This window comes from Tachysurus fulvidraco, chromosome 2 (genome assembly GCF_022655615.1).
Source record: "Tachysurus fulvidraco isolate hzauxx_2018 chromosome 2, HZAU_PFXX_2.0, whole genome shotgun sequence".
Classification (NCBI taxonomy): Eukaryota; Metazoa; Chordata; class Actinopteri; order Siluriformes; family Bagridae; genus Tachysurus; species Tachysurus fulvidraco.
In genome coordinates this window covers 8,199,843-8,212,418 of record NC_062519.1, presented here as the reverse complement: position 1 = coordinate 8,212,418, position 12,576 = coordinate 8,199,843, and the positions used below count along the sequence as shown (strand labels likewise).

General features: G+C 37.5%; 1 protein-coding gene across 3 annotated transcripts in view; it reads left to right on the top strand.

The window, feature by feature from the left end:
• The first annotated feature begins 7,938 nt into the window (after nt 1-7,938).
• The window catches only part of stab1 (stabilin 1), a 67,309-nt gene continuing 62,671 nt past the window's right edge, over nt 7,939-12,576 (top strand). The window contains exons 1-7 of one of the 3 annotated variants that reach the window (XM_047810446.1): nt 7,939-8,230; nt 8,408-8,535; nt 9,305-9,420; nt 9,512-9,597; nt 10,512-10,581; nt 11,030-11,125; nt 12,241-12,351. In XM_047810446.1, the coding sequence (XP_047666402.1) occupies nt 8,174-8,230; nt 8,408-8,535; nt 9,305-9,420; nt 9,512-9,597; nt 10,512-10,581; nt 11,030-11,125; nt 12,241-12,351 (664 nt within the window). In that variant the 5' untranslated portion in view covers nt 7,939-8,173. The remainder of the gene's footprint in view (nt 8,231-8,407; nt 8,536-9,304; nt 9,421-9,511; nt 9,598-10,511; nt 10,582-11,029; nt 11,126-12,240; nt 12,352-12,576) is intronic. The other 2 variants (XM_047810445.1, XM_047810444.1) reach the window with 2 other exon arrangements.

The following is a 12,576-nucleotide window of genomic DNA, read 5'->3' as shown; positions in this document are numbered from 1 at the left end:
CCTGCCTGTGAGTGCCTGCCTGTGAGTGCCTGCCTGTGAGTGTGTGAGTGCCTGCCTGTGAGTGTGTGAGTGCCTGCCTGTGAGTGTGTGAGTGCCTGCCTGTGAGTGCCTGCCTGTGAGTGTGTGAGTGCCTGCCTGTGAGTGTGTGAGTGCCTGCCTGTGAGTGTGTGAGTGCCTGCCTGTGCGTGTGTGAGTGCCTGCCTGTGCGTGTGTGAGTGCCTGCCTGTGCGTGTGTGAGTGCCTGCCTGTGCGTGTGTGAGTGCCTGCCTGTGCGTGTGTGAGTGCCTGCCTGTGCGTGTGTGAGTGCCTGCCTGTGCGTGTGAGAGTGCCTGCCTGTGCGTGTGAGAGTGCCTGCCTGTGCGTGTGAGAGTGCCTGCCTGTGCGTGTGAGAGTGCCTGCCTGTGCGTGTGAGAGTGCCTGCCTGTGCGTGTGAGAGTGCCTGCCTGTGCGTGTGAGAGTGCCTGCCTGTGCGTGTGAGAGTGCCTGCCTGTGCGTGTGAGAGTGCCTGCCTGTGCGTGTGAGAGTGCCTGCCTGTGCGTGTGTGTGTGTGTGAGAGAGTGTGTCCTAGTGGTTAAGATGCTGGAGCAAGGCCCTTAACCAACAATTTCTTAGTTGTATAAAATGAGATAAAAATGTAAGTCGCTCTGGATAAGCGTGTCTGCTAAATGCTGGAAATGTAAATGTGTGTGTGAATATCAAGGCCTAAATGCCTTATTTTGCTGCAGTTTTTTTTTTTTTTGAATATTTGATGCAGCTTTGGGAGTTTTTGCAGATATCTACTTGAATTGGCAAAATTTCAAGCTCAAGATTCCACTTTTACCCTCCTAAAGTAAGTAAAGAGTAAAGACTTGTATGTAATTACTTTCTATGGTAGCCATACTCATGTTTGATGCACCGGAATGAAAGAGTGCTTTGGTTATATGTCTTGGCCCAAATTTGTGGAGAATCAGAAGTAAATTGCAAAACTGAGTTCCTCTGAATGTCACAGAGCTTGCTTGCTTTTGCGTTTGTTTCTAAGATCTCGAGATCCTGGAGGAACTGATTTCCAAATATTATTAAAAGGTCATTGACATAAGTGCATCTAATAAACTCTAGTTCTAAACCTGTATTAATACATGACAAGCTCAAATAATAATCCAGGTCTTAATCACCGCACCCAAAACACTGCTCTCATGTTAAAATCAGATTATCCATATAATGTTGACCACAGTATGTTAATTATTTACCTGTGATTACAGGAAATGAACTCCTATTTAGTATTAGTCAGTTCCGTTCTAACAGCTACTCAAAGAACCCTAACAACCAAACCCTTTTGCTCAGTTTTTCATTCTTTTTCTCCCATAAAATTAATTGTGGAGATGAAACCATAAGTTCTAGAGATCTGTCTATAGGGTGAATGGACCCATGTGGCTTGTCTGAGTAATGAGAGAAAGTATATAGACCAGCGGTGTCCAATCTTATCCACAAAGGGCCGGTGTGGGAGCAGGTTTTCATTCCAACCAAGCAGAAGCCACACCTGATTCCACCTGTTTCAATCAGTTGTTCTTGGCTTTTAGTAGACTCTGGTGTGGCTTATGCTTGGTTGAAATGAAAACCTGCACCCACACCCACCCTTTCCGGATAAGATTGGACACCGCTGGTCTATATATTTTCTCTCGTTACACAGACAAGCCACATGGGTCCATTCGCCCTGATGGTGGCGCTACAGCACAACATTGTACTTTTTAGTGAATATCTCAAGAAACCGGATGTTCTCTAATTCCTTGCTAATTCCACTGCAATTGGTATCTTACGTTGTCGTCCATTTATTATGTTCCTATCATTAATCTCTGCCCATTTAGATTTTGAGATATTGTTCATTTTATTCTAAATCTTCTTTTGCTAGGATCTCTGCAAAACTGGTGACAAATGTATGACAGTGTTACATGTGTCTTAACTGAAAAGATTTGTAAACATTTGTTAATTTGTAGAAACTTTGTAGACCAATTCCAAGGCCATATGCTATTATAGCAGTTCTGATCATTTTTCCTCAGCTACTGTAAGCTTGATTGAGCTGGACTCTGGTATACTGTAGCATTTTTCTGATCTGGAGCTGATTTTTGATCAGCTGACTGAACGTCATCAGTCAGTCGGCTTTCAGCAGGCATTGATTGGGTAAACGCTCAGCTATCATCATAAAACTGGGAGGTCTAAAGTCCTGCTAGTGATTGATGTAACCACTGGGGGCACTTTTCATGTTTTTCATATTAAACAAACATCTCTTGGAACATATGGTGCACAGAGAAGACTTTTTTCTTCCTTTTATATTCTTTTGCAAATAAAACATAAAATTTACATTTTGCCCCACCCACACATACTTATGGTAATTTGCATAAAATCCAAACATGACAAAATTACTTGTCAAGGCCTGAAGTGAAATCAGAAACTCACTGAGGCTTCTAAACAATATGACCTTTACATGCCAATCAAATCTACTGAGGCGGAGCTTCGTGTGCACAAATTGCTAAAGGTTGCAGGAAGATTTGCATAGATTTGCACAAAACTTGAAAAGCCGGTTTAATACAAGGTTCTCGATTACACTGCTGCTTTGACGAACAGTCGTGGTCAGAAAGCGACGTGTGAGGAACATAAAGTTAAGCTTACAGCCGCTAACTTTGCATTAAAAAGGTTAAGCAATGTGGTAAAGTGGAGCAAATAAGCTAGAACTCACCCTGTCTTTCTACGTGAAAGCAATGTGCACTATCCATAATTTTTTTATGTATTTATGTATTTATTTTAATTTTTTTTTAAAGAGCTGTAGAAATGTGTGCAGCAGTTAGGCTCAATAAACATAAAAACTTCTACTCAGTATTTTAGATTTTGTCCCACAAACTCACTATGCTAATATCTACAAATTAAGGGACTATAAAATAAAGTGTTATATCTGAATGCACACCAAGCATATTTGTGAACAATGCACTAACAGGATTCACTCTCAGATCATTTTGTGCTAATGAACTTGGAAGGAATTTTTAAAGAAGTGAGATGTGTGATGTTGGGTGAGAAAACAACGCTGGCCATCGTGTTCCTTTTGACCTCACTACAGTACATCCTGTTATTCCAGGGAAGGTAGAGTGCACCGTAGTAAAGGTCAGAGCGTAGAGCAGTGTTCAGCCCCACCACTGTGCAAATAATATTTTGTCCATTCCATTTCCTAAAACTTAAACCTGTGCATCAGAAATTTTTTTGTTTAATAGTCATGGTCATGTGAGTGTCTCCGGAGTAGCTTAAATAGCGGAATCATGCTAGGGTTAGATAAGAACACTAAGAGCTTTTTAATAGACAGGAAGTGAATAATAAATTTATTAAGGAAATTAATGAATTAATTACATTTGAATGAGTCTGTGTACTTATCTGTGGGGCTGTGATTTAAATGTATTTTTAAATCCATGTTTAAGTGGTAGTGAGCACTAGCAACTGCTAACAAAGTTATATTTGTTGTACGAGGGTGAGTCAAAGGAACTGTGGAAAAGTTAGTAGTTAGAAATTTAAATATAAAATGTGCTCCTGATTCACTGTTCTCAAAAACCTTAAAACCTTTGTGACACCAATTAAATAATGATTTTTTTTATTATGCATTATAGGAAAATAATTACATTTACAGCAGACACCCTTATCAAGTCAAGTCAAGTCACCTTTATTGTCACATCACCACAGCACATGTGCCATGGTGAGTGAAATTCTTGGGAGCGAGCTCCAGAAATTGCAGAACCATTTACATACAGTAGTTAAGAAACAGAAATTAGAACAATTTACATACAGGTGAAAAATGTGCAAAATGCTTAGTACCAAGTGAAATGTGCAAATGTGGAAAAGATGCAATGTGCTCATACATAGTCAGTACACACAGTGTACTACTAGACATATTTACAATGCACTACACATTATATACAGTATGTACTGCAGAGTGCAGTGTGTAGCATACCATGTTGTGGAAGTATGCTGTAGACTGTGTTAGTTAAGGCTGTTAATTAGTCTGATAGCATGAGGGAAAAAGCTATCCCTCAGTCGACTAGTGCGGGATCGGATGCTGTGGAGACGTCTTCCTGAGGGGAGCAGAGAGAGCAGTCTGTGCTCTCTATAGTGCAGGTGTAGAATGTTCTGAGGATGCTGGGGCTCATTCCAAACTTCCTCAGCCATCTCAGGAAGAAGAGGCGTTGGTGTGCCTTCTTCAGCACTGCGTCATTGTGTGTGTGGACCAGAGTGACTAACAATTTTTACAACTGAGGGTTAAGGGCCTTGCTCAGAGGCCCAGCAGTGGCATTATGAGTGACCTTAGAATGACCACCTAATAAAATGTTTAATATTTAATAAACCGAAACAGCACAAACGAAACTATTAGCAGCAGAAACCAGCACAAACGAAGCACAAACAAACAAGACTATTTTTGTTAAATTTGGTGCATCTGGGGGGCTGATGACGTCATCGGCCAATAATTCAGTGTTTAATATTTAATAAACCGAAGCAGCACAAATGAAGCACAAACGAATGAGACTATACATGCTGAGTGACCTAGATTTTACTATAATTTTTCTTTTAATATCTAAAAAACCAAAGCAGCACAAACGAAAATTTTTGCAGCACAAACGGAGCACAAAAGGAGCACAAACGAACGAGACTATTTTGCTGACGTTTTGCTTTGGGTGGGGGGCCAACTTCACGCTGGTCATTTTTTAGCATGTCATGTGAAGTCTTACCACCATGAAGTTGATCATTTTCTATACAAAAAAAGCTTGCCATATATAATCGAATAGAATAGAATAGAATAGAATAGAAGCCTTTATTTTCTCTCATATACATTACAGCTCATTGAAATTCTTTCTTCATACATCCCAACTTTGGAGGTTGGGGTCAGAGCACAGGGTCAGCCATGAAGTATATCTGGGTCCCCCCACCCGAGCAGTTAGCTTTAAGGGCCTTGCTCAAGGGCCCAATGGTGGCAGCATGGCAAGGCCTGGGCTTGAGCCCCGATCAACAACCTAGAGTCTTAATCACTTGAGCCACCATTGCCCAATGTTACAGAGAAATACTAGAAAACACAAAGCCCTCTGTCTGTAAAACTTTCTCATGTTAGCAAAATTTCTGTAACAAAGTGCTGACACTGGAGAGTCCTTCAATAACTTTTAATTCAAGCTGGAATTATTGTCAAAGCTTTTAGAGAATATTAATCAACAAATTCTGAACAGATTTAAGAGCAGCACAATGGCATAAAATCCTAAAAAAACCTCCAGAGAGTATTGTCAAATTTTCTGAAAAGATTTTCTACTGAAGCAAAGCTAAATGGCAAAACTATAGAAAATCAGTTGCCGAAATTACTGAGAAATGCCAATTTCTTTAACAATTAGTATTTACTGATCAAACAGGGTGGCAGTTTTATGATTATTGTGTCATTTGCTATCACAACAAATCTTTGTTTAAAATATACTTTTTTTCAAGAAATCCATTAATAATCCATTTCTTTACTTTTTTTTATATATATATATTACAAGAATCGTAACTCAGTCGTAACTCAAATTCCTGTTAATAATAGTGAACTTGTGAACTGGCCTACTGTGGCTGATGACAGCACATTTCTTACTAGCAAAGTGTTAAAACTGGGAGCAAAACAATGTCAGGAAAGGAAAGTATTATTCTGATTACACAGCAGTGGTTTATACTGCCAAGGCCGATTTTTTTTTTGTGTGTGTGTGTTGTTTTTTTCCCCAACCAAATCACATATTTGTGATGCTTTTCTGCCGATCATGCAGTTTACATATCTATTGTATTTCCTGTTTTCTTAATAACCACGCCTTTTCACAATTCATCTATAATGTTCTCTGAATGTTCAGTTGCTCAAGCCTTTATACAATCCTGCCTGCCGAATGTTATTATACACTACTTACAGTATACTCAAGATTAATCAGTAATTATTATTAACTGTTATTCAAATAATAATGAAATATAGTAACATCATCATTTTACAGTATTAAACTGTGTTCTCTACTGTTTAAGGGAAGGGGTATACTGTAATTACCGATTTTCATACTGTAAATATAGATTGAATTACTAGTCATTATATCATTAGAATGATCATTTAAAAAAAAAAAATTATAACAGTAGTGGCAAAAGGAAATGGAAAACAACATTTTCTTAAAAGGTTTCCTTTACACAAAGAACAGAAAAAAACAGAATTCTGTTTTGTATGAAACTGTATTACAGATGAATCAGTTTTTATAGCCCGGTTCATCTGTTATACAGTTTCATACTATAGTCACACATTTTACTCTCTCCATAAAATACTGTTAGAAATTATGTGTAAATTTACTGTAAAGTGTTTTATTGTATGGACTGTTTTTATGGAGAGTCGCCGGTTCACATGCATGTGTTTGTGAGATAAGAAATGGAAGAAAAAATGTGATTTTATTATTTTTTTAATTATTAAAAGAAAAAAGTTTTTTTTAAATATATAATGTTAATAACTAAAAGGTATTAGTGATGAAAATAATATATGTAATATGATGGATAGATGAAGTACGAGTGATAATGAGGGCAGAATAATTTTGAACGAGTTGCAGCTTATGGAGGGTTTTGTGAGGAAGCCCAATAAGAAGGGAATTACAGTAGTCAAGCCGGGAAGTTAAGTGGAAAAAGAATAAGAAAAAAATATATAAAATTAAAAAAAAATAAATGTCAAGAACCTAGTTACATAAGTATGCACATCCCAAGCTAATAAATACACAATTATCGGACTGTATATGACTGTAGATAGATCATTATTCATAATAATACTCTTTGGTCTTTATAACAGTTTATAATCACACCCCAAGTGAGGACGAGGTTCCCTTAATTTTAGTATAACACATTTTTGTACTGTATTTCGTCTGTTCTGTAAAGCTGCTTTGAGACAATGTCTATTGTTAAAAGTGCTATACAAATAAATTTTAATTGAATTTGAAACACATCCATCAAACTGTAAGGGTTCCCCCTGTGCAGAGTTTTAAGCCACCCCACAGATTTGAATTTGGATTCTTTAAGCCATTCTCTTAATATAGGTGTATGCTTTGGGTCATTGTCATTATGAAAGGTAAAATTCCTCTTATCATTATCATTATATTTTTTAGCTTACTATCAGACACCAATAAGACAGGTATTTGTAGCTATTCATGAATCCCTCCAACTTGAAAAACGCCCATAAAGCATGATGCTGCCACCACCATGTTGGTGTACGGTGGTTCTTTGTGATTTTTGTAATTTTAGAATTATTATATCTTTTATCAGATCATAACACATTTTGCCACATGGTTTGGGGTGATTTAGTTGAGCCTGGATGTTTTTGTGTGTTTTTTGTCTGTATCCATCACCCACACACTGGAAGAATACCAGAGATTATTATCACATGCAGAGAGTAATCAGTACATGCAAGATATTTTTGTAGCTCCTTTAATGTTACTTTAGGTCTCTCAGCAGCCTTCCTGGTTAGTTTATGTCTTGTCTTTTTATATATTTTAGAGGCACATCCTGTTCTTGGTGATGCCCTGAAATATTTCAGGTTGTTTTTCACCTAATTCCATTTATAACTTCACACCTGACAATCATAGATCTTTTTTTTTTTTTTTTTACATGACAAAAGCTTGCTATTTTGTAGTGTATTAACTTCTCTACAAATTCACCTCACGATGATATACGTGATTAATAAATCTATATTTGCTAGCTTCCCTGGCTTCTAAGAAGTTTGTTATATATAAAGATATATTGCTGGACACCTTTGAAAACCGATTCGGCTAATTGTCACTGGCAGTTGGTGTTTTGCTGAACCTCTCTCAGCAGTCAGCTGACAAGTACGGATTTCCTAACAGACATAGCCGAGGAAATCCGTCCATTTTCCTGTCAGGAAGGGACGTTTACTCGTTCTCCTCTCTTTCGAAATAGTGCGTGGTCAGTTAGAGAACCTCCCTTGTTCACCAGGAACAGACTGACACCTTATTCTCCAAAAGCAAGAAGAATGCTAAAGAACTTGGTGGTCATGAATGCGTGAAACTTCTCCATCAGGCCTCATAACTCATGGTTTAAGGGAGTTTCAAGTGGATTTTTTCATGCATTCTTATCTTTAAGGATTTTAGGAGTGCCCAAGTGTCCTTGATCTCAGAAAGCAGCCATGCGCTATCTCTTCATTTTAGGATTCATAGTGCTTTTATGTGGTTTACAAATCGAGGTAAGTTGTTTTGAAATTAAGTATCTTTAGTATATAAGGTTTAGGATACTTTACAGTTTCTAGACAACATGTAGCTAGATTTTTTTTCCTTTTAAAATCCTCACTGTAACCTCAGATCATAGACGGTTTTCAGTGTACTTCATGCTTAGATTATCTGATATGTTGATTTGGTTTAAGGCTACCTCGAATCGCTGTGATGAGGCACACACTGTTCACCACTCCACTGTGTGCACGTCCTGCGCTGCTGCACCTGCTATAGTCTGCCCACAAGGCTTCAGGAAGACTTTGACTAATGTTGAGTGCCGGTAAGTGACAACATCTTATTCAGCTTGTACTAGAAATCTGCAAGAGTTTTGCTCCAACAGCTGTAATGCTCAGAGCTTTGCAAGAAAGAAACCCTGTGTATCAAAGACACATCATAATCCCATAACTGCAAAGAAAACATTTTGTGATTTTAAACAGCGATACAAAATGACAGTTAAGTGGTAAAGAAAATAAAAACAATATTCCTCATACTAGACATGCAGTTTGCTTCTTCTTGGTACTGTTTGTTACTCCTCTGTATGGTAGTGTGGCTAACTTTGCTAAACAGTAAGAAAACATAACAAGTTTAGCACAAATTAGTGCAAGCTGCATGCCTATATCTTTACACACACACACCACAAAGTGCAATAAATTGTGCAGTTATTAAATAGACACAGTTTACGTGATTCCTGACACTCTATGGCACATGTTTATGTTTAAAAAACTGTCAAAAAAGCATCACTGAGCTAAAAATAATATTCATTTTAAGCTGGATCACTCTGAGTTAAAAAGCATCAGGTAGGAATTGGAACTGTATGAAACACATTCTACAGATAATATAAAAAAAGATTTTAACAAATAACAAATGGTATTATTGAGTCAAACGATGTCTTCTAATGTGAGCGTGTGATTATTTGTGCAATGTTCGCGATCTTGAATATAGTCAAATTTGTCTAGCATTTCCTATTTTAAGAATACGCTAAACTTATTCTATGATTATTAAGCCCCTTGTGTCTATCTAGTCAGAGCGTGTTGTGTCTGATTTCTCAGCTACAAGGTGCAGGTTGGCGACCGCCTGCTGGAGCTTCCTGGCTGCTCTCGCTCCTGTGAGAAAGTCGCTCTCATCAAGCGATGCTGTCCTGGCTTCTTTGGGTCTCTGTGTTCATGTGAGTTTGATAACTCTATATCAAATTCTGCTCCAGATATGGTCTACATTGTTCCTGTTGCTACAATTAAGGCAGTGTTTTATCTGTTCAGCATGTCCTAGAGTGTCAGAGAAAGTGTGTAACTGGCATGGTACCTGCATGGATGGTGAATCGGGGAACGGCACCTGTGTGTGTGAGGTAATTTATAAAATGTTCTTTAGACTTACATTTATATTGTATGATGTATGATATAATGATATTCATGAGATGCCTCAATAAACACACAAAAAAACTTTGATAGTCAGTCATCAGTCATTTTCTATTGCTTAACTGAACTTCTCGGATCACGGGGGTCTCAGGCGTCATCGAGCATCAAGGCAGGATACACTCTGGACGGAGTGCCAACCCATCGCAGGGCACACACACACTCTCATTCACTCACGCAATCACACGCTACGGGCAATTTTCCAGAGATGCCAATCAACTTGCATGCATGTCTTTGGACCGGGGGAGGAAACCAGAGTACCCGGAGGAAACCCCCAAGGCACGGGGAGAACATGCAAACTCCACACACACAAGGCGGAGGCGGGAATCGAACCCCCAACACTGGAGGTGTGAGGCGAACGTGCTAACCACTAAGCCACCGTGCCCCCCAACTTTGATAGTAATAATCAAAATAATCATTATGATGATGATGATTATTATTTGTAGTAATAGATTGCATAACTAAAAATTACTGCTGCACTGTTTTTTGTGGGTTTTTTTTTTGCCATTTTGTCAGCCTTTCCGTATCCAGGTGTTTTTCCTGTTGTCAGTTTATCTGCCCTACATACAAAATGTTAGGAGGTTAAATGTGTTACTGAAGTGAAATCTTTATGAACAGGGAAATTGGATAGATGTTTTTTTTTAAAGAGTGTAGTGTTGAATAACTAATATACAGTAGGGTGAATTTGCTGTGTAGAATTTTGCTTGACGAATGTCATCGGCAGCGCTTTTACACCACAGCCCCTTGTATCTTTCTTTCTTGTCAAGTACAGTAAACAGTTTTCCAGGTTCCCTTGTGCTGTGTGTTGTACAGTACAGACCATGTGTGTGACTGTGTGTATTTGCAGGAGGGCTACACTGGGTTTGCGTGTCAAAAATGTTCTAATGAGAAGAACTATGGTGAGCGCTGCAACTCAGGTATGTGACACTTTTAATGCTAACTTACTGTTCTGTGTTCCTCAATATGCATTTATGGTATCCTCCAATCTTGCCATTGCACTTTAGAGTTCATTATTATGTCATACTACTAAGTGTCCCTTTACAATATAAGCATAGTCACATACAGTAGTATTTTAATAAAATGCACCTCTTGTCCTAGCTATATGTATATGTTGTTAGTGTTGTTATGTCTGTTGTGCCAAGATTATGCTACCTTGTTATGTCTGTTGTGCTTTTTATTATGCTACCTTAAATATATACACGTTCTGTGATCCGGTTGCTTTGTAACTGTATGTGAAATTAATTAAATCATTCTCACACAAACAATTACTCAACAGTATGGATATATTATTAACAGGTTCTGCTATACTTGTTGTTGTTTTTTTTTTTTTGTATCTTTATGAGAAGTACATTATTTTTGCTTTAGTGTGCGATTGTGTGCACGGAGAATGTAATTCTGGACCAAATGGAGATGGACAGTGTTTCTGTCAACCACCATATTCAGGACCAAAGTGTGACCAAGGTAAGGTTGGTTATAGCTCAATTATAGAAAAATAAATAAGTAAATAAAACCCATGTGCGTACTGAATGTAGTTAATCAATCAAAACAATTCTTTAGTTTCTGTAGTTTTGCACTAGAGCTATAAAAGTATAATTTTGGAAGCAAAAACTAGCCCAAAAAGGAAATCTCACATCTTTCAGTTTTTATAATGTTAACAATGAATTATTCAAATTAAACTGAAAATCACTTCTAATAACTCTACTTAGTAACTCATGAGATCTCCTGCTTGTGCTTCACTCTGCCGAGGTCAGCATATGCGCATTATTAGCTTCATGATTTATACAACAGGATGTACATCAATAACAAGGGTAAATAAAATGACAAACTATTAGTTTCTTGTGAAAGTGCCTTTTACAACAACATACAGCTAACTTTCCTATATCATCATAATCAGAACGTTAATGATGAACCCAGCTAATGAAATCACTGCCTTAAGTCCTGAATAGAGCCCATCGTTAATGTAACATATTCTATTCAACCAGTTTAAGCTCAAAGCACTGTAAAACATTGATGATTAAACCTTAGAAACAAAAGTACACCTGTTGACTTCAAGATGAGCTTTGTTTCAATTCACAGGTACTCAAAGTTACTTTAAAAGTTTCCTATATTAAAACTTATAAACTTGAGTTCATAATCCAAAGCTTTTCATGATAATTGGAGTAAAAGAGCAATAGTGCAGTACAAAAAAATTAAGCAATATTAATTCTGGTTTCCTCTTGCAAAATTTCAAGAGAGGATTTATTCAAAGCACGATAATTTTTTGTAACATGACATGCTTATACTATTATGCAGTTAACTGACAATGATCAGAGGTATGTTTAGGACCGAGCTGGAACAGAAAGCAAAACAAAGAAAAAAGGAAGGCAAACGAATAAAGCAGAATGTACACAGAAAATCTGTGATCATTGTTCAGCGTATAGCATATGCAAAGATCTTACTGCATTTGTCAATTAGTGATGTAAATCACAGCATCTGTTATGAGAATATGGGTCTGTTAACAAATTACCTGAATATGATTATCATCATATTTTTAGATCTTGACATGGATAGTTTCTGTTGTGTCTTTCATTATGCAGTTACGTCCTCCTGTTCAGATTGCAGTCTCTACTCATATTGTAAAGGAGAGGGTTCGAGTGCTCGGTGCGAATGTCTTCCATCGTTTTCAAAAGTTGGGCACATCTGTGTAGGTGGGTCTCTTTTACACGATAGACATTTTAAATTACGCATTGCATGTCATATGCATATCATATGTCATAGAATTTCATTATATAGTTCTATTATATAGATGATTTTTGGCATTTGTGAAAATGTTCCCACTTGTTGTAAATCTTGACTGGTGCTGTCTGAAAAAGCTGATACATATTTTATTTAATGGATTATATGGTTGACAAAATATAGTGATGACTAATGTG